General features: G+C 35.7%; 1 protein-coding gene across 1 annotated transcript in view; it reads right to left on the bottom strand.

The window, feature by feature from the left end:
* LOC129253286 (uncharacterized) overlaps window positions 1-18577 on the bottom strand; it is a 66848-nt gene extending 48271 nt beyond the window's left edge. The window contains 2 exon segments of the mRNA XM_054891592.1: window positions 2070-2168; window positions 16637-18577. Of these exon segments, the coding sequence (XP_054747567.1) occupies window positions 2070-2168; window positions 16637-17652 (1115 nt within the window). The 5' untranslated portion in view covers window positions 17653-18577.
* Window positions 18578-21482: the final 2905 nt, after the last annotated feature.

Genomic DNA, 21482 nt, shown 5'->3' with positions numbered 1-21482 from the left:
AACCCCTTACCAAATTTCATTAGTCTAACGTAAATACTTTCAGAAATACGGACTGTTGAAAACTCCATTTGTATGGGAGGTGCCACGCCCCCTATATATATCAAAATATTTTTTAGCCTATGACCATCCCGGTAAGGTATCCAGTTCGTGTTTCAAATTTGGTTACGATCGGTTTATGCGTTTAGGACGCAAGTCGATCTATAGATACATACATAATTTGAATTTTATATATATAGAAGATTTCTTCTAAATGAGCTTGGGGGCATTGGCCCTTCAATATCACTCTCATTCCAACTTTTTGTAAATCAAATTACTTATTGTCTAACGACAGGTGTAATATTTTATGGAAGAAATAAAAAAAAAAAAAAATTTTCATTCGAATCATTTGAAATTTCTGTATACAATACATTTCTGTATCACAATACAAATACAAAAAATTCAAAAAAAGTTGTACACATAAAATGAATGTCGATTCGAAACTTACTTTAATCTAACAATCGAGCAAGTTTTGTTTTGGACAATATTTTGATTTTTTCTTTTTTTTATATGAAGAAAATATTTAAAAGAAATTTTTTTTTGCTAAAAACCTTCCCCTAGTGGATCCCTATAATATGAAAAAAGAACGAATAAAATTGGCCTCGTATCGGCCCAAAAAAATGCGGACAAACGAACATCATTTCATTTTTATATATATAGATTAGAGCGACCGGAAAATAATGCCGCTTTTTACAATAAATTCGAATAAACAAATTTCTTATAAGTTTTACTTTTGAGTCCATGATGTAATTAACTCCGTGGGCAACAACTTTTTGCCACCCAGAGTGCAAATTTTCAATGCCGCATCGATAAAAATCAATTGGGGTTTCAGTAAAATACCTTAAAATGGCTTTTTTCATATGTAGGTTGGCTTGGCAGTCCTCCGTGACAATTTATTCGAAGGCAGCCACAGCTACATATTTGCGTTTTATATTATCATACATTTTTCATCTGCAGTATTCAAGCAACCAAAAAATGGTTCTGGGTGGTACCGTTGAAGTAATAAATAATATATTGTGGGTCGGTTAGCTCTGATTTCTTCAGATAGATTATGCGGAACGCACACCCCTACTCTGTTTTTTTCACCAAATTATTGCAAATGTTCTTGGATGGTCGATCAAGGTTGGTTAAGAGTAATTTGATAGTTCATCGATTATCGAACGCGGATTTGCTTCCAATTTCGCCCTTAATACGTCATTGCCTAAAGTTATTGGTTTTTCTAATCGATTTGAGTCAGAAATGCCGAAATTACCGGAACTGAACTTAGAAAAACTCCTTTGACATTTACGAACATCTAAGGCATTTGGGCAAACGTTGCAAATGTTTTGTAGCAACAGTCGAATTACTACTCTAGTGAAACTCCAAAACTGTGCAAGGGCTAATATGTATATCTTCTGGTGTTTGACTAGCCATTTCTCTCAAAATGGCGAAATAAAATTTAAGGTTTAAGTTTTCACAACTTAACAGGCCACTTTAACTTTGAAAAGTCTCTGGCACGACTCCAACTAGGCAGTGATTTAATAAACGGCCACATGCTGCTAAATCGGTCCAGAAATATTTAGAGGGGTGAATTGTGAAATCTTGTCCCACCCGCCGTATTCCTCAGATATTGCACCTTCAAATTACCATCTGTTCCGATCAATACAGTCAGCCCTTATTGAAGAGCATCGTAAACTGACTCACTAAATGAATCAAGTAAAACCAACTCTAATTTTTCGACAGAGGAATCCGTATGCTGCCTGAAAGATGGAGTAAAGTTGTGCCATTGGACATACTTCACATAATATTATATCATGTATTATTTAATTGTTTCAATAATTCGTAACGTTGGCTAAGAAAAGACGGAAACTTATTCCCATTCCTAATACTTATAATTATATTGTAGTTGTACTATAACTTTGAGCATTGATTAAATTTCAAAATTATAACTTTTTTATAGTTTACTTCTCCTTCAGTCTAAAATACTCAGATCACTCAATAATTGGTTTTGACGCAATTATTTATGATATATAAAAGTTGTTTTTTGCACTTACCGTCCAGTGACTTGCACACTGAAATTGAATGTCATAGCCATCATTGCCACCATTATATCAGCCATGGCTAGAGAGACTACAAAGTAATTCGTTATTATTCTGCAAATATATAAAAATTTATAGAAAGTAGAACGTTAGTAAAAAGGGTTTAGAAAATTTAAAAAATATCTACAAAAAATGAGTTTGCATACTAAAACAATTTTTTTAGAAATTTGAGTTTCTAGGCAATTAAAGTCAAGGAAACCACCTAGTACTGATACAAATTGTATGTGTGCTCTAAGTATTTATAGAACTTATTAGGCTCATTCTAAAGTGTCTTAAATATTACTTATTACAACGTGCGACAAATATCCATTTTTCTTCTATCCAGTAGAAATTCCGTATGAGCGTGAAATTACATATATACAACTATGGACAGAGAAATAGGGCACTTACAGTATCCTCTATATATATATATAATGGGCGCGTACACCCTTTCTGGGTGTTTGGCCGAGCTCCTCCTCCTATTTGTGGTGTGCTTCTTGATGTTGGCCGATATTTTTATGAGGAGCTTTTTCATGGCAGAAATACAATAGTTGGTTTGCCATTGCTTGCCAAGGGGCGTATTTTGGTGTTTCTCCGAGATTCGAACCTACCTTCTCTCTGTGAATTCCGAATGATAGTCATGCACCAACCCATTCGGCTACGGCGGCCGCTCTATAGGAAGTGTTATTTCTTAGAAGATTAACTGATATTATAATGTTTTAATGCCAATATAATGCACTAAGTCACTTCTTCTTTATATCGAACCACAAAAGGAGTCCTAAAGTATCTAGACATAACACTGGACCCAAGGCTAGCTCTCTGTGCCCAAATAAAATACGCAACAGAGAAAACCTCTAAGGTGGCATCCCTACTCAATGCACTTATGGCAAGCATAGAGGGACGGACCCAAAGAAAACGGAAAATGATGCTCTCCGTTATTTTATACGGAGCTAAACTATGGGCAAATACGCTAAGGGTAAGTCACCGGTGTAAGCTCCTAGCATAGATACAACGAACGTCAACTCCGAGACTTGTGTCTGCTTACCGCACAGTGTCAGAGCCAACTGATAAGTGGTTCAATACCGATAGATTTACTATCTTTTGAGATTAAAAACTTGTACACATTACAAAATAAGAGGATGGAAGAAAAGTTAGCACGCCTGCAGCGCGAAATAAAGGACGAAACAATAAGGTTGTTGCAAGAATGCTGGAGAAACGATGCATGCGCCGGATGGACGCCTAGGCTTATAAAAGACGTCGCTACATGGTATAGCAGGAATTTCAGTGAAGTATATTTTTATACAACCCAAATGCTTTCGGGGTATGGATATTTTCAGAAATACCTGTTTAGATTGATAAAATAGATATAGGATGTTATAGTTGCAGATGAGGCTGCACTCAACTTTTGCCTACCAGATTCTAAGCAGCGAGGAAGCGTGGGAAATCATCAATGGTTTCACGGAAAAAAAGCGAGACCTGGACGAAGGTTCACAGACATAAAGCTTGTAATGAAGAAGATGGGACGCTACAACGAGAGGGAGATTTTAAGTCTCCATACATACCATTGCTTCGAGGGCAGCTTTAATGATGCATTTGGCATTTTAAGTCTCCTCATCTGAACAAAAAAAAAAAAACAACAAATATTCGAATAATAAGTCCCGTCCCTTTTTTTATGTATGTTTGGTTTCCATGTATGGGATGTATATTATTGCATTAGAAAACGAACTAGCGTAGTTATATATCAAGCAATAGTTAAAATAATTAATAACATTATTTGGGACTTTTTCGAAAAAGTTACAAAACAAACAGAAATTGCAGAAATAATGAGTTGCTCACGTAAAACGATAGACAATTGTATAAGTTCAGACAAAAATTTTTAAACATAAAAAAAGTCCGACAGACACCTGCGCTAAAGACTGCAATTGAGCAAGACAAGCCCATTAATAAAAAATGCAAGTGTAATCCTTTGATCCTCTGGAGCAATAACGCTAAAAATGAATGTGGTATATTGCTTCAATATATCAGACAGACTTTTGTAAACACTCTGTAATAAAAATAATATATGAAATATCAAGGCACGTTCGTCTTTCGCAATTGCCCATAGAAGCAAAGACGAAAAATTTTGCTTTTTACGGACGTAACTGAAATTAATATGAATTATCCTGATGGGAAGACTATTTTTCATCATGAAAAACACCGAGAGTTTAATCCCGGGTACACAAAAAAGACCGCCAAGCACTTGAATGTTTGGGTATCATTTTTTTGGAATGAAAGTGACCAAAAGTGAGAATAATTAGCAATGTTGGTAAGTTTGCTTAATCTGTACTTCATACTCATTGAAGTCCATGCCACTAAATTGATTAATTATGCATGCTAACGAGCCTATTCATACAGCAAAAGTGGTGAAAAATTGACTTTCTAAAAAAAAACTGTACTTATGGATTGATCAGCACAAAGCCCGAACTTAATCCCATTGGAAATCTGTAGATGGATATTAAATTTTAAAATGCCAAAAAAATGTGAAATGCCAATCAATTACGGCAAGCAGTACAGAAAGCATGAGACTCTATTCCTTTGGAGAATCGCTAAAGTTTACTTCACTTATGTGAAGCAGATTTGAAAAGTAATACTAATCAGGTTAGTAATTAATAAACACATTTTAAAAATTTAAAATAACTAATTTCCGTTTTTCTGGCAGATCGATAAAAGTGCGCTACTTCAGTGTCCAGTTCAAAATATGATAAAATCCGAATTGTTATTTATTTATCGTTTGTTTTTGATAATACTGAAATAAAATAACAGATTTGTGCAAAAACGATTATTTTACCAGGACATCGAAAGGGGCTTACATATCCCCACAAAATTTTAACTATGCCTCATATCGATGGTTTTCGAGAAAAGTGACATAATTCAAAAATACAAAATACTGAGGGGGGTCAGTTTTTTAGATAATTGACCCGCCAATTCGATCACCTGACAAAACGACACTAAAGCCAGGATTGCTTCAAAATTCGCTTATGACGCTTTTCCAGATAAAAATATATAAACTCAGTAGTTGATTTTTGCTTTTAACGGCAGAACTCCGAATCTGAGTTAATTTTGAGTTGTGTCGCTTTTCTCGAAAACCATAGATATTATTTATTTCTTCATTTGGTAAATCTAGAAATAAGAGGTTTCTTACAGATTATAAAGAACTAACAGGGTCAATTTTATGTACAGGGTGGGCCAAATAAGACCTACTACTACTACGCAGCAGGTCCATAGTTTGCCTAGCAGTATGCGCAGTTGCTCCATCTTGTTGAAATCACAAATTTGGATACTGCTCCGCTATTGGCCACAAAAAGTTTTCGATCAATGTTCTGTAAGAAGCTCCTGAAGAAATATGGACCGATAACTCTAGTGGCCAAAACACCGCACCAAACATTACATTTAGATGGGTGCAACTAATGTTGGTGTGTTGCCCTTGGATTTTCAGAGCCCCACAATCTATAGTTTTGTTGGTTGACATAACCATTTAAATGGAAATGCGCTTCATCCGACATATGCCGATATTTACGCTGCGTTAAAGCAAGTGATCGTTGAGGGGGGAAACCGGTTTAGATCGATCAAAAAATCGATTTTTTTATTGCATAAATCGTTAGTATAACTACTCAAGAATATGTGGTAGAAAATTTAAAGCGAAATTCGCATTATTCCCGATTCTATGAGCACTTAAGTGACTGCCCGTCGGTTCCGCACCGTAGCGCGCGTTAGTTAGAACGACGTTTTTCTCGAAACTACTTTTTTTCAACTGGTGGGAATTCTAGCTTAAAAAATTATCGACCAATCGTTCTAAAATTTCTCGGGATTTTTTCTTTATTCAATTCTAATCTATATGAACCTAATTCTTTTATTATATTATTATTTAAAATATGGTTTTTTAAGCAAAATAGAAAGAAAAATATGGTATAAAAAAACTACTTTGTATTCAAGCGCCTCAAAAGCATGCAATTTTCAATATTTTTTTACCACAGGTAGGTTCATATTCTTAGAAATCATGTTGTTAATAAAAAAAAAATTGCTGTTGATTTCAGAGAAAAATTGCAACTTCAGGAATTCCCACCAGCAAGACACTCGGATGGCGATCGTCAGCACGCTCTAACGCCACTATCTCCCGCGGAAATAGCTTCAAAAAAATTTAAAAGTGTACCTAAAAATATAAATAAAATATCCTTTAAACTTAAATACCTTCTGATTTTTCATTCTTCGTTCAAAAAAGTCTCGAAAACACCAAAATTTTGGCCTCCCAAACCGGTTTCCCCCATTAAATGTTATGTTTGGTCTATTTTGTTGTACGGTGTGGATACACTGAAGGTAAAGAGTGTGAACAAGTTGTAGACGTTTGATATGTGCCACTATCGGCGGGAGAATAAAATATAGTGGACTGATAACAAAGGAGTCTTAACCAAACTTTGAACAGATAGAGAACTGTTACTAATGATAAAGTGCCGCGAAATATATATAAATATGTATATAATATATATAATATATATATAATTGGCGCTTATACCCGTTTTGAGTGTTTGGTCGAGCTCCCCCTCCTATTTGTGGTGTGCATCTTGAAGTTGTTCCACAAATGAAGGGACCTACAGTTTCAAGCCGACTCCGAGCGGCAGATATTTTTATGAGGAGCTTTTTCATGGCAGAAATGCACTCGGAGGTTTGCCATTGCCTGCCGAGGGGCGATCGCCATTAGAAAAATGTTTTTCTTAATTTTGGTGTTTCACGGAGATTCGAACCTACGTTATCTATGCGAATTCCAAATTGTAGTCACGTACCAACCAATTCGGCTACGCCGGTCGCCTTCTGTCATAATATCCGTGGTCTTAAATTTGAGTTATTATAACTTATTGTGCAAGGCAAAGTCGAAAGCAAACGAGGATCCGAAAGAAAGCAACTGTCTTGGCTACACAATATCAGAGAGTGGATATGATTAGGGGCTATTGGGCACTTGGTTGAAGCATCACGAAGCAGGAATAATTACCATTAAATCAATTTCTATCATGCCTATTTACAATATATACAAATGAATGATAAAATGAATTGAATTTATTACTGTTATCGCTTTCATTCTGCACTAAGAATATGCAAATAAAGAAGTAAAAGATATATTTAACTAATTTTGCCCAATTGGAAAATATTACCAGCCATCAAGCTGAAAATTTAATTTTCTCAAAAAGATCCGGTCTCTATTTATTTAGATATGTTTTGGGGCTAGTTCAGCTTTTCTCTAGAAGGCTTTTGTTTTTAGTGTATATATAAGAATTTAACATATAATAAGAAACGGAGAACTCTGGAGACAAACAGAGACCGGATAGAAAACCGCCCCACAGCATCACATGGTTGGCCCTAGGTTGGAGTTCTCAGGGAGGCAGAAGCGACGGCCGGCCAAAGAATGCTTGAAAAAGATCCATTCTGCATGATTTATCTTCCATAAACACAAGCTAGCGCAATGCTAAGACGAAAGCATCTAATCGCGTACATTGGGCAAGTAGGTAGATGTGATGTAAGAAAATCAAGCTAGCTGATAACTGTCGTGCGTTGGAGCTAAGCATTTAAATACCTCATAGCAGCGCGTCTAAGCAGGCGCCTTAATGGTTTGCAAATTGAAAAATTTAAATATAAAAAACAACGCAAAAACAAAGACGTTGAGGGCCATTTTGCGACTGAGGCGAAATTTTTTCACTCTCGAGTGTCTTGTTAATGAGGTCATAAAAGGAAAAAATGCCTTTAAGCGTAGTATGTTGCAGCGTGCATGCCTCTTTAAACGGTACTTATTTACTTACTTTAAATGTTTCAAAAAAAAAAAAAAAATGTTGCTGCTAATAAGCATTCCACACTGAGAGGAGAGTGCAGGAGTAAAGGAAGAAAGAAAGTAAATGTGTATATAAAAAGCATTTAATTGCGAAAATATTTAAATGAAATTTGGCAGCAAATGTTGATAACAGGAAAATTTAAAATTCTTAGTCTTTATGTTCTTACACGTGCGAAGTTGCTTCTGTTCAACGAGGCGTATGTGGAACGCACAATTTTCGCAAGGCGTGTGCGTGCGCTGGCGTGTTTATGACATTAACAGATGATATATTGAATTTGTGTTTTTGCTTTTCTTTGCTTGTTGTTGAATATCTTTTCGCAAAATTCGTACATATAAATTATTATACATATACATATCTACACGTATATATGATACAAACATAAAAACAAGCAAATATACATTCAAGTATAAGTAGTATATTATACCAGCTTAATTATGGGGCTTACGGTTGACATTTTCCGCTACATAAGTGAGATAGCGTTCTTTTCAGTTTAATTTTCCACATTTTAATTTCATTTGTTTTATTGCTACCAAATTTTGTGTTTTGTTGGCGTGCTTTAATTTTTTAATATTTAAGTTCTTTAATTTTATGCATAGCACTGAAAGAAATATTACATATCTACGAACAATTTACTTAGTCTGCCGTTTAAAATTTCCAAAAGCTTTTTGCCGAGGCATAATATTTATTAGAAATAAAAATATGCCATAAAGTTTCTTAAAACAACCTCGCTACGCGATAACGAACCGCCAAGTGCATTTTTGCCTTGAAAACTGGCTCATAAAAACCATCTGTTGTTAGGAGCCAGCATAAAATGTAAGATAAATTTGTGCGACAACATCAATACTCATACCACATAAGAGGTTTGGCCAAATACTTAACAAATCCTATATGCGCTCATTAGGTATTGAGTAGCTACCCTCGCATATAGACACACGAATATATGCACATTACGCCGGGTCGATTTGTGGGGAGGCAAAAAAATCGCCCATTGTTCTGTGAAAATCATATTCTAGGGATCAAAATAAGAAACTATGCCGAAGGCACCATACCTCTAAAACGCATTCTGATGTCCCCCAATTTGGGTCGAACTTTTTAGTTTCTTTTCTCATGTAAAGGCCAAAAATGGTGATATTTTGAAATGATTGTATGGGGAATCCCCCAGGGGAGTTCGAGGGGGTGTGCCACTGGCATGGAAGGATCGGCCGTCCAAAGTTAGTGGGGGTCGGTCATACATTTGGACTCTAAATGGGATTGGAGCACTCTAAATGGGTCAAAGTGGGATTTTTCGTTCGACCCAAATAGGGGGACATCAGAATTCTTTTTAGAGGTATGGTTCCTTCGATAAAGTTTCTTATTTTGATCCCTAGAATACGATTTTCACAGAGCAATGAGCGATTTTTAAATCGACCCGCCCTAATGCACATCCAAAAGAGTGAGGAAAAGTTCACAGTAAAATTGTGTCAATACAACATTCCTTTCCTTATTGCCTCGTTATTTTGAATACAAATAGTGAAACCTGAAATAATCTAAATTTCTTTATTGTTTTGTTTTAAAACAACATCTAGGCATGTCTTTTGAACGACCCTTTATATATAATCTCAGTAATCTACTAAGAAGCAAAGAGTCCACATTTTTATTGATTTTTGCTAATTTTTTTCCTTGACTGTAGGGATCATTTTCTCCGTATAAAACCAAAATGTGGTGGACAAAATGCACAAAGCCGGCAAAGGATAAAATGATTAAAAATCCTTGAAAGTTTTGAATTACTGCATACTTGAGCTTTTTTAAGCGAAAGTTTAGTAGTCTATACAACTGCGTACTCAATTTTTGGAATTCTTATGAAAATGTGTGATATTTTGATGACAATTTGTCGAGTCCTTATATATTTTCTGCAAGGTTTGAGTCTTTGATTTTTTGACATTTGCTGCAGGATAAACCAAAGTAGAATAAGCATTTGACGTACGCGACAACATGAAATTAAACAACGTTTATTTGTATGCCAAACCGGTTGGATTTTTCGTACTTGAGATATCAAAGGCCACTTGCGTTACATAGTACAAGCAATCCATCCACTCTCTATTTGCAAATAATTGCTTTTTTCATTTTAAAATTTAAATTTTTTTTATTTCCTGAATTCAACTTTCTTAATGAACACTCAGAGCTGGGTTAAGTCAATATCAATACGCAAACATGCCAAAAAAGCTTATAGAAAAATCAAATGCCGTTATTTTACTTTATTTAATAATCTTTCGGATGAATTTTGCTTTTATAAGAAAGTAAGGAAAAATTAAAATTAAAAAAAAGAGGCCAAAGTGATCAAAATGTTGTGGTTGTACACCTTTTTCATGCTTTTATACCAATTTATTTTATTTTTTATAATGTTATTATATTTATTTTTCGATATTCAAACAATTCAATAATTAGTAATCACGACTAATAACTAAAGGCTGCTTTCAGAGATCCAACATAAGTAATAATAGGTTTAATTCAAGTTAGAGATATAAGTAAAATTTATATGAGGCATTACATTTTTTACTCCTATTTTATTGTGCTGAAGCCACAGGAAAAATTTGTGAAAATTATCACAGGAAATTAACGTTATCAAATTTTTATAGAAATTGGTAGGCTCAATTCCGGCAGCTTCGGCTTTGGTGTTAGTTCCAAGAACCAAGAGCAATTAATCTTGAAAAATCGTATTCTATATCAAATTAACACGAAAACTGACACAGCTGCTTAGCATTAGATATAGTATGTCCATATGTAAGAATGGGTACTGAGTAGGCCTATGGAATTTCATTCACATGTAAGCGTGTACTATATGCGAATAAATGTTTGAACAGCGCACACAAGATGCGCCTGCCACGAGTTTAGGCAAATACGTGGTACCAAAACACTGTATATACATACACTGACCAATGTGTCTGAATACGCATGTGTGTAGGACAACATTCAGCTATTCAGTGCTTGATGTCGAACTGATAGGCTGTGTGGTTGTACCGGTTGTGCTAATGATGTAGCACAAAGATTAAAGGAAACTACGTAAATGTGAAAAAAATGGAAAAAGAAAGCAAAATAAATGTTGAAGATATATAAAAAGCTGGTGGAAAATACTAGCCAAGGCTTGAAGCGCCTTTCAAGCTGTCCCATGTAGCGCTCTCTCAAGGTCGTTGAGTGCGACGTTGGCTGCAGACGTGCAACACGAAATAAAGAGATTTCTGCCCCCTGCTAGATGCTCGTACTTTGCTGTTTTTAAGTTAGTGTCTTTACTTTTGTCATTCACGCATATTTTTACATTTCTCTTTTAGCCACTGATTTCGCAGTAAGGCAGACTTGCCTTTTGAATTTTCAGGCTTCAGCTACATTTCGTAATATAACATGACTTTAGGCATTATGTAGCCTGTAGTCTTGTTAATGCCTTTGGGTGCACTACAGCAGCAGGCAAAAAATCTTTGGACTAAAGACTTTGGAGCGAAGCAATCATTTAGGCATCGGAGCGCATTTGAAGCGCTGTTGCGTGTTGTTGGTATAGCTTAACTAATTTAAATCTTTGCCGAACTCGAGGCATTGATAAACTAGCAGGGGTCTTTGTTATATATTTTATGTTAGCAATTTTCTTCTTACATTCTTTGCCTTGCAGCTGTTTCACGCTTCCATGTACATGATCTGCCTGTTTTGTTAATTAACGCTAATGTGAACATGAAAGCGTACATCTGCAGCCTTTAAATGGCAGCAATAGTAATTAAGGATAAACTGGAAAAATATTTCTTCATTTAATTAATACTCTGATAAGCAACTAAATGCACGGACAAACAATAGTGGGAGAGGGTCACAACATTCCAACACATTGAAGAGATTGTTGGAAATGGTTTGGTATTCAAACTACTTTCAAAGTCATGGGTTATTCAAGTCACAATTTAACTAACTTACTATTATAAATAAAATACATAATTCGCTATGCGCAATTTAAATAATTCGCTAAATAAAATGCACACATTTTTTTCCGTTGGTAGAGGTTATAAAGAAACAGAGCCCGAAAATAATCATTACTTTAAAATTTTCAACGAGAAATAAATAAAAAGCTTTTATATTTCGCAGAACAGCCTCCAATATAAATACAATATTTTAACTTTTTATGATCTCTATGAATCCTTTACGATTTAAAAATCAAATTTTCAATAAAAAAAATTAAAACCTTTTTCACTTTTTTATTCTCTTTATTAATCTTTTACGAGCGATATCTACCAAAAAGGTTTTTAAGACTTACAGTGCGATTTGTAATTAATCGCTGTATTATAATTATATTATATTATATTATTTTTATCAACAACAAAAAAAAAAACATAAATAAATACATTTCCGAGTGCTATTGTTTCGCTTTATTTTTCGTTATTATATTTTGATTAGAAATAAACATTATTTTGTTAAATTTTCCTTCAAAACTAATGATTGTTATTAAATAAATAATCAGATTAATTTTTTGAGTGTTATTTTTTCGTTCAGAAATAAAAAAATACTTTTTCGTTTTTTGGCAAATCGAAAATTCGCCATGTCACACCTCACCTAAGCTTACTTTAATTCACCTCACTCTAACTCTCCTTATGAACTAATGAACCACATGGTGAACAGAATTGAACAGAATTAAGAAGATGTGCTCAATAACAGACTTTTATTCGGCAGTGAGAGAATTTGACATAATCAGCTGATACGCTGACGTAACAGGGGATGTGTTTACAAAAAATTGAGATTGTGTTGGGATATACGAAAAAAAAAATTAATTTAATGTCACTTTGTTGCCATCTGCACAAGTGTGTGAATACATGCGAAAATATCCTTCAGAATTCGCCCGCCGAGTCCCCTGTGACGTGGCAGCCGAAGTTGTTCGCACAATTTGGTTTTTCAACATGAGCAATCCTCGTAACCTATCGTTCTTCAGATTACTAGGTTTGGCCATTCGATACAAAATTGTGGGAGTAACGCCAGCTGCCACGGTATCAGGTACTCGGCAGCAGGGTTTTCACACACTTGTCCAATCAGTCGTTGTTCAGACGGCGACAAAAAATTTGTTTGAAGGTACAAAAATGAGCTTAAGGATCGAATTGTGAAAATAAGCGGGCCAAGTTGTTTCTCAATAGAGATGAAAACTACTTGAATACATTTTTCGAACACCGTCCCAAAAGCTTGCATTGAATAATCCTAATCAGATTTGTTGATTTTATCATTGAAAGAAAGCGAAAGAATATTTGAAATTTCTTCTTGGTGTAATAACTTAAGAGAGCGGATTTCGGTTTGAAATTTAAAAAATATGTATACGGTTTTTCTATCACGAACTAATTTGTACACTTACATTTTAATTCAATTTTAGAGAACTCAGACTGTGTTCGGTGATCCTTAGTAAAATATCCATCGTGATTCGCAAAATTCTGAAGTGACGGATAGAAAAAAAAGTGGTCGTCCTCGTGTGGTTCGAACCAGTGCAGCCATAAAAGCCGTTCGAGAAAGAATTTGCAGAAATCCCCTTAGAAAGGGGAAGAATATTAGACTTGACAGATGCATGCAGCTTCTTTGGTGGCACGTGGCGCACGGCCATGAAAATAACATTTTCACAAGTTTTCCTTTTGAAGAACATGTTAATAAGCAAAACGACTAAATGTATGCTAAAGCTACTAAAGACGCAAAAATGTTGCTCAAAGGGTTCAGCGCGGCCAGTGTTTTGTAAAAACGTTACATCTCTTCATTTATGCGAAAAAGGGGTAAAAACCGGAGCTAAAGTGTACCAGGAGGATGTTTCAGAAGGCGTGGTAAAGCCGTTGAGCAACACTCTCTTTAATGGAGAGCGTTGGATCTTCTAGGAATTGCCGTTCCAGCTCATAGGACAAAAACCCCCCAGCAATGGATAGAAAGCAATATTCCTGGGTTCATAACTGCAGAATATTGACCATCTGGAAGTCCGGAACTGAATCTATTTGGCTTCAGTTTGTAGTCAGAATTGGAGTACATAGCCTGTCGAAGACCACACAGAAATTTGGAGAATCTCAAACACTCTCTTGGTCGAGCAGTGACGTCAATATCAATGAAAACCGTGCGTGCTGCAACAGCTGAATGGCCTAATCGTTTGAAGGCAAGTGGCGACTATTCATTAAAAAAAAGTATTATAATTTCGTATTTATAACGGACGTAAAATGTAACAGAACTTATGGCAGTACTAAGTATATATAGCTTCTGCTCAAATATGAACGAGACTGATTTAATAAAACACAAACGGTTAATTATTGTTCAATTTTTATTTTATCTCCTTCAAAGTAATCACCATTGGAGGCGATACACATATGCCAACGTTTTTTCCAATCATCATAGCATTTCTGGAAGGCCGATTTAAGTATGGATTTCAGTTCCTTCTTCGAATTCTCTTTTATGACTTCAATTGTCTCAAAATGTTTTCCACGGAGCGGCAACTTGAGCTTGGGAAACAGGAAAAAGTCACATGGAGCCATATCAGGCGAGTACGGTGCTTGAGGAACGATATTAACATTATTTTTGTTGAAATAATCGCGAACAAGACGTGATGTGTGAGCTGGTGCATTATCGTGATGCAAGAACCATGACTTGTTGTCCCACAATTCCTTCCTTTTAAGACGAATGTTCTCGCGCAAACGCTTTAAAACGTCTAAATAATATTCAGCGTTAACCGATTTTGCGATTTGTGCCATTTTCAAGCACAATTTCCTTTACTTTTCCGATGTTTTCGTCGTTTACTGATGTTGCTGTACGACGTTCATGAGGCAAGTTTTCAACCGATGTACGGCCCTCTTTGAACGATTTGCACCACTGGAAAACACGTGCACGTGATAGAGCAGAGTCGCCATAGGTTGTTTGCACCATTTTTAAGGCGTCTGAAGCCGAAATTTTGTTGGAATAACAAAATTTCAAACAAATTCTTTGTTCAACTTTAATTTCCATCGTTAAATTCGAAGAACACACTCGAGCTTGACTTGTTTACAGTAGCACAGAAAACAAACTATGTGACATATCACGCAGAAATTTGCCATGTAAGCTTATAACAGTCCCACCAAAAAACCAAAAATTTATTTTTGCCATTTGTCATCCGCGGACCGTTTTATTGATAAAGTCTCGTTCATATTTGAGCAGAAGTATCATTGAATTTTGGTGCAATAAAGTGCAAGTCTAAGGTAGATCGTAAATAGTTTTGTGCATTTTCTCTATTTTTTATATGGAGAAAACACCCAACAAACGCCAGCAAAAAAAAAAATTGCCAAAGATCAACGAAATTTTTGAAAAACTTTAAACTTTCATCTTATTATATCAAAATTCATTATTCTATAAAACTATGTGTCTGAATTTTTTCCAAAAATACTGAATAAAAAGTTAGAAATTTTGATGGGAGTTTGGCCACATTTGACAAATTATGCACGAAGCTCGAAACTTTGCTTTGTATGGTTTTTATAAAAAAGTAAATGCAATCACAAATAAAAAATAGTCAAAATTTATCAATATGTGATGTACTCTTTGTTTTGACGCTAACGGTATACGGTTCTCCAATATGGGCGGATACTTTTATAAAGACACAAGTTGTTGTAGAGGATACTCGAAACCTTTTTGTTTTTATTTTGCTAACTATGGAATGTAATATCGATGAAATGTCGGGAGGTAACATTTTCAATGGCTCTGCTGCACAGATTTTGCTGAATTTGTCGACTTCGGCTGAGCAACGTTGACTTTGAGGCCATCGAACGCATGTGCTTTATTGGTATAAACAAGAGATTTTACATCAGAAAAACAAAAAAACATGGTTGACACAGCCTATGAACATCAGCATTAAAATACCCTATGCCAATATCATATTTCTTTCCATTACTACTGCGGACATAAAAACAGTATATTCGAGGCAACCAATGACAATCAATCTGGTACTTTGAGAACAAAGCGTTGCCTTAACATATGTACATGTAAACCTATTGTTGAAGTTAAATATGTCATAGCTCATAATTTTCAATGCATCGGATGTCATGGAGCGTGGAAGGAAAAGCAGAAATTTTAATTTTGAAGTCTGTATATTAGGGCGGGTCGATTTAAAAATCGCTCATTGCTCTGTTAAAATCGTATTCTAGGGATCAAAATAAGAAACTTTGTCGAAGGAACCATACCTCTAAAATGAATTCTGATGTCCCCCAATTTGGGTCGAACGAAAAATCCCACTTTGACCCATTTAGAGTGCTCCAATCGAGTCCAAATGTATGACCGACCCCCACTAACTTTGGACGGCCGATCCACCCATGCCAGTGGCACACCCCCTGGAACTCCTCTGGGGGGTTCCTCATTCAATCATTTCAAAATATCACCATTTTTGGCCTTTACAGAGAAAAGAAACTAAAAAGTTCGACCCAAATTGGGGGACATCAGAATTCGTTTTAGAGGTATAGTTCCTTCAGCAAAGATTCTTATTTTGATCCCTAGAATATGATTTTCACAGAGCAATGAGCGATTTTTTTGTCTCCCCACAAATCGACCCGGTCTACTGTATATGCATGGACGCCTTTTGTGTACTGGTTTGTAATCGTGCTTTTTTTTTGTGAGAGATATACGCAGATATCTATCTACCTTATAAAAAGCATGCGTGCTTATTATTTATTTAGTTTGTAAAACAATGACCAAAACAGAATATTCACTCACCTTAATTTCCTAACCCGCATCACAGAGATTATGACAAGGAGATTTCCAAATATGGCGGCAATTATGATGAACAGCATTAGTGATGCCTTCAACACCAGACACACAACATCAAACCAATCTCCGCCTTTTGCATCGGCACCATCAACACCCTTCACACCATCGACGCCTGCCTCCTCCGGCAGTGAACCATTGGCCGTCGAAGTGACAGCTGCCACAGTGGCGCTAGCTATCCCCAACAAAGTCGAGGTAGCATTGGGATCTAATTGCGAAAGCATTCCGCTATCCAGCACAGCCTGCGATTGAGGTGTCAGGTGCTTAGCGGTAATGCCGTGATGCGGTTGTGCATGCGTTGAAGCGGCGGCAGCAACAACAACGCTGGTATGCAAGAGTGCGGCCGCAAAAGCGGTGCTGAGATTGAAGCCGAGGCTGGGGGCACGCGGACGTGGTGATATTGGTGTCGTTGTTGTTGTTGTTGCTGCTACAGTGGCACGCCGGTGACAGTGATGTTGGCGTATTATAGTAGCACTTGTTGCTGTTGGTGTTGGTGTTGATGCGGCTGTTAATCGCGGCGGTGGCGGTGTTGTGGTTGCTGTGCGCGACACTGTGGCCGTTGTGGCAAGTCGCGTTGCCGTTTGTGTGGCGGCTGGCGTTGCAGTAGATAATGCAGGCATTGCAGTTGTTGTTGTAGCTGGTATTATTGCGTGTTGATAGTCACTAGGCGTTAGTGTTGCTAAGTCGGTATGATTGGCCGATTTTCTGGCGGCAGCAGTACGTGCTGCCAACTCTTCGGCTATAGTAGATGCAGTTGTTGTTACCGCCCGGTTATATTTTCGCGCTTCAAGTTCACTGCACATACTTCGTCTTTTTCGGCGTTTCCCGGACGAGTTTGTAGTTCTTTGCACCGTTTTGGCGTTCACTGTTTGACTAGTAGTTGTTGTAGTTGCATTTAGTGTTGTACTTGCTATTGTATTGTGCATTGTAATCAGTGGAAGAGTTGCCGGAGTATTGGTAGACATTTTAAGTGATATTTGTTACGCACTTGGATATCAATCTCAATTTTTTGTATATTTTTTTATTCTTACTTTTCAATACCACTTTTTGAAACACTAAAAGTTTTACTTTCGAATAGTTTTTTTTTGGATATTTACAGATTATTTTTGTTATTTTTCCATTGTACTAAATATATTTAGCTCACTTGCTTTGTAATAAATCTGTAATTTTAAATATTTCTGTTGGAAGACTTTTTCGAAAAAATTGATTTTTCAAAAATTTTGTGCCTCCTTCACTTTGGCTCGTCGTCTTATACTCGGCGCATATCGGCGACACCGCAAAAACTTTCCGTTATAGCACGCGCGTTATGTTCTCTACGTCCCGTTCTGTACTGCAGGCATCATGGTGGAAAGTGGCCCGTCGACCGTCCACCGGCGGCCTGTCCCCGTCGTTGTCACACGTCACCAGTGTTGCCATTCACGCCGACGCGCCCTCATCACCATCTCAATCGGCACCATCAACAACACCAACGACAAAAATGTTTGCTTCTAAAATGTTGTTGTTGTTGTCTGTTAATTTTTGTTGCTATATTGAGTTGTTGATGTGTCGTTGTTGTTGTTGTTTGTAGCTGTCACTGTCACCACCGTCACCTTCGCCGCGAGCGGGGCAACTTTGCGGGTAGGCTAGGCGCTGGATGTACTCTGTTGGTTGTGTTGTGTCTAGTATTGTTGTTGTTTTTGTTGTTGATATTTTTGTTCTATGCTCTTGTGGCTCTTGTGATGTTTAATATTGTATTGGTATTGCTTTTGTTATTGGTTTTGATGATCCTCGCCCCTTGGCCACTCACAACGTGATTGCTGTTAATATTTCAATATTATTTCTATGCTTTGTTTTTGTATTTTTCGTTTGCTTTTGTTGGATTCGCTCTTGTTTTCGTTTTTATTTATGTTGTCATTTGTTCTGAAATCTAAAATTTCTTTGTGTTGTTTAGTTTTATATTTAGCGGAAAGTCCAACAGAATTTCGGTTTTATAAGTAATATCTTTTTTATATAATTTTTTTTTAATTTTAACATTTCTCTTCGGCTGAGCAAAAGAAAACCTATTTGTGGACCTTTTCCAAAACAACATGAATTGACTTAACATCTTGCAGTAAGTAAAGCTCTAAATTTCTGGATCTTAATGCAAAATAAAAACTACTAATCATTCACTTACTTAAATTAAAAATCCCTCTGAATAAAAATTTTATAAAAAAAAAATGTTTTTCTTTGGAAAAATTGAGATTTAGAGTCGCTTAATTTGTTTTGTCAAAAGATTAGAATAAAAGTTCCCATTTTTTAGTTTTCAGAAACCTTTGGCAAATTATTAGTTATTAATTAATTTATATTTTCTTATGTAATGTATGATCTCCAGAATGTCCGCATTCTAGAAGTATTTCCAATATCAATTTAATTCTTTTCTTCTTTGCAGCTCTGCGTCGCCGCCTCTTTTTTTATCTTAAAAGTATTTTTAGTTTTCTAAACTTAATTTTCTTCTTTCTTTCCTTTTAGTTCTGCTATTTTTAATTTTGGCTATTTGCATTGTTGTTGTTCTATTTATGTATGCATTTGTAGCCTCTGTTGCTTCTATATAAAACAAATTTATGTTTTGTACCGCATATTTTTAAAAAGAAGAAAAATTGCAAAAGTGCCGCTCCCTTTAATGGCGAGTCATTAGTTTATGCGAAAAATCCTGGGCGTGGAAAATTATTTGCGAAAATTGCCCAAAAACAGGGTGCTTTTACATAGAATATTTTAAATTTAAACTTTATTATTTCATTCTGAGCTTGAAAATATGAATTAATAATCCAAGTTCTCCATTTTTGAAGAAGAGTTACTTCTCCTTTGCCACGCGTGTTGGTATTGTTCTATAAGTTCCAATAAATGGCTCCAGAGGTTTCTGCCACAATGGCGGACATGTTACGCACAGGCACACATGTTAAGAGCTCCAAGTATTTTAGAAATTGCCGATTTTTCGGAAAATCGTTTTTTTTGGGCTTGAGCATAGTAAAAAGTAAACTGTAAAAATTTGGGGGAAAAATGTAATAATTTGAAATTTATTCGAAGTTTAAAATTTTTGTATAGAGTGAAGTGCGAAAGTGTGAAATGAAAGTGAAATAACTTGATCTTTTCAACCCTTATTAACTTTTTTAATTTCAGGATAAAATGTATTTTTTTAAATTATATTTGGAAATAAATTTTTGTTGGAAATGCTTGGGAAATTGTTTTTGTCATTTAAAAAAAAAACTGCCCAACTCGGATTTAATTTAATATTCTTTTATTAATAACTTGAAAGACTGTGAAAGCCCTTAAAGGTTCATAATAGGATTCCCATAACTTTTCGAGTTATACTCAAATACGTACGGGAAATGGATTAAAAATGCCACGTATGAGTTTCTGCTTACCACGATTAGCAAACGGATGCAATATGCGAGTATTTTTTCTCTTAAGTAGTATTTTCCACTTATTTTTCATTGGTTCACTAGACGTATTTTAGTATAACTCGAAAAGTTATGAGAATCCCACTATGAAACTTTTTACTCCGCATAGCCTCAGCTGTTAGAGAGTCGGTTCTATCATTAATGACAAAACAAAAAACAATTCCTCAGAAATTTTGGAAAATATGTATTTTGAAAAAAATTTTATTTATTAAGTAATTTTATCTTCAAAAATTAAAAAAAAAATTCATTTATGACAAAAAAAAGCTCACAAATTTTCAAAAGAAATTTAAATTTGTTTTTAAACAAAAACCCTTTTAAATATAAATTTTATCTTGAAAAAAGCAAAAAAATGTTTAATGTTAAAAGAGCCCTTAGATATATCAATTTAAAAAACTCTACATCAAAATTAGAAATGTTTAAACCCAAAATTAACATATTTAAAAATGCCAGTAAGCTGACAACGTCTTATTATACTCAAGTCTATGTAAACCAATTTTCAAAAATCAAATTGATAAGTTTCGTCCATCTGACTGCATTCGGTGTCATAAGTAGAAAATTAAAAAAAGGCAAAGAAGCAGATTTCAGTCTTTGGTAGCCGCTATGGACTAGCGCCTTTGGAGTGATGAATCAGTAGTAGATCTGCATGCAATCTCACTGTGCGCAACAAGATACCAAACATTTTGCTTCAATAGCTGTGGACCATCTGGGTGCCAGTCCGAGTGTGACCTTGCCATCAAAGAACTTCTCATACGAGTATACCATTTGCTATTCAGGAACACTGTAGGCAAAACATTTGTGGAACTCCCCGAGGTACCTCCTGCCATTAAACAAACAATCAGCGCACTCGCGTAACGGTAGCAAGGTCCCTGTTGACAATTATGATTTCGAGGTTGTAAAAAATTTCGTTATATCGATAATAATGTTTGCCTTGAAATCCAATGGAGAATCTCTCTTACCTCTCAAAAAAAAAGGTGAATTTTTGCCAAAAAGACACAAATGAAAATCAGAAATTGTATAAACTTCAAGTAAAAGCACCCTGTTTGCTTGTGAGTTGATTTATTCTGAGCAGATGCGCAACCAAGCCCTGTCATTTGCCTCGCGGCGAACAGCACTCGACCACATGAAAGCGTCAATGCGTCAAGTGTACAATTGGCTCAAAGCAATCTGCGTATAACCTAAAATGTTTGTATGCCAGTGGACGGCAGAGTGTTGTAGTGCCAGAATGTTAGAATGTCACTTCCACATTTTGCTATTTTCTTTATTATGAGCACACACGTTTTTGGCACAGCATTATTGAGCCACTATAATACATACATATGTATTCTCATATACTTATTAATATTTAGATTTTGTGATATTCTATGATATCATTACGATTT

This window comes from Anastrepha obliqua, chromosome 1 (genome assembly GCF_027943255.1).
Source record: "Anastrepha obliqua isolate idAnaObli1 chromosome 1, idAnaObli1_1.0, whole genome shotgun sequence".
Taxonomy (NCBI): domain Eukaryota; kingdom Metazoa; phylum Arthropoda; class Insecta; order Diptera; family Tephritidae; genus Anastrepha; species Anastrepha obliqua.
This window is presented reverse-complemented; position numbering and strand designations above follow the sequence as displayed.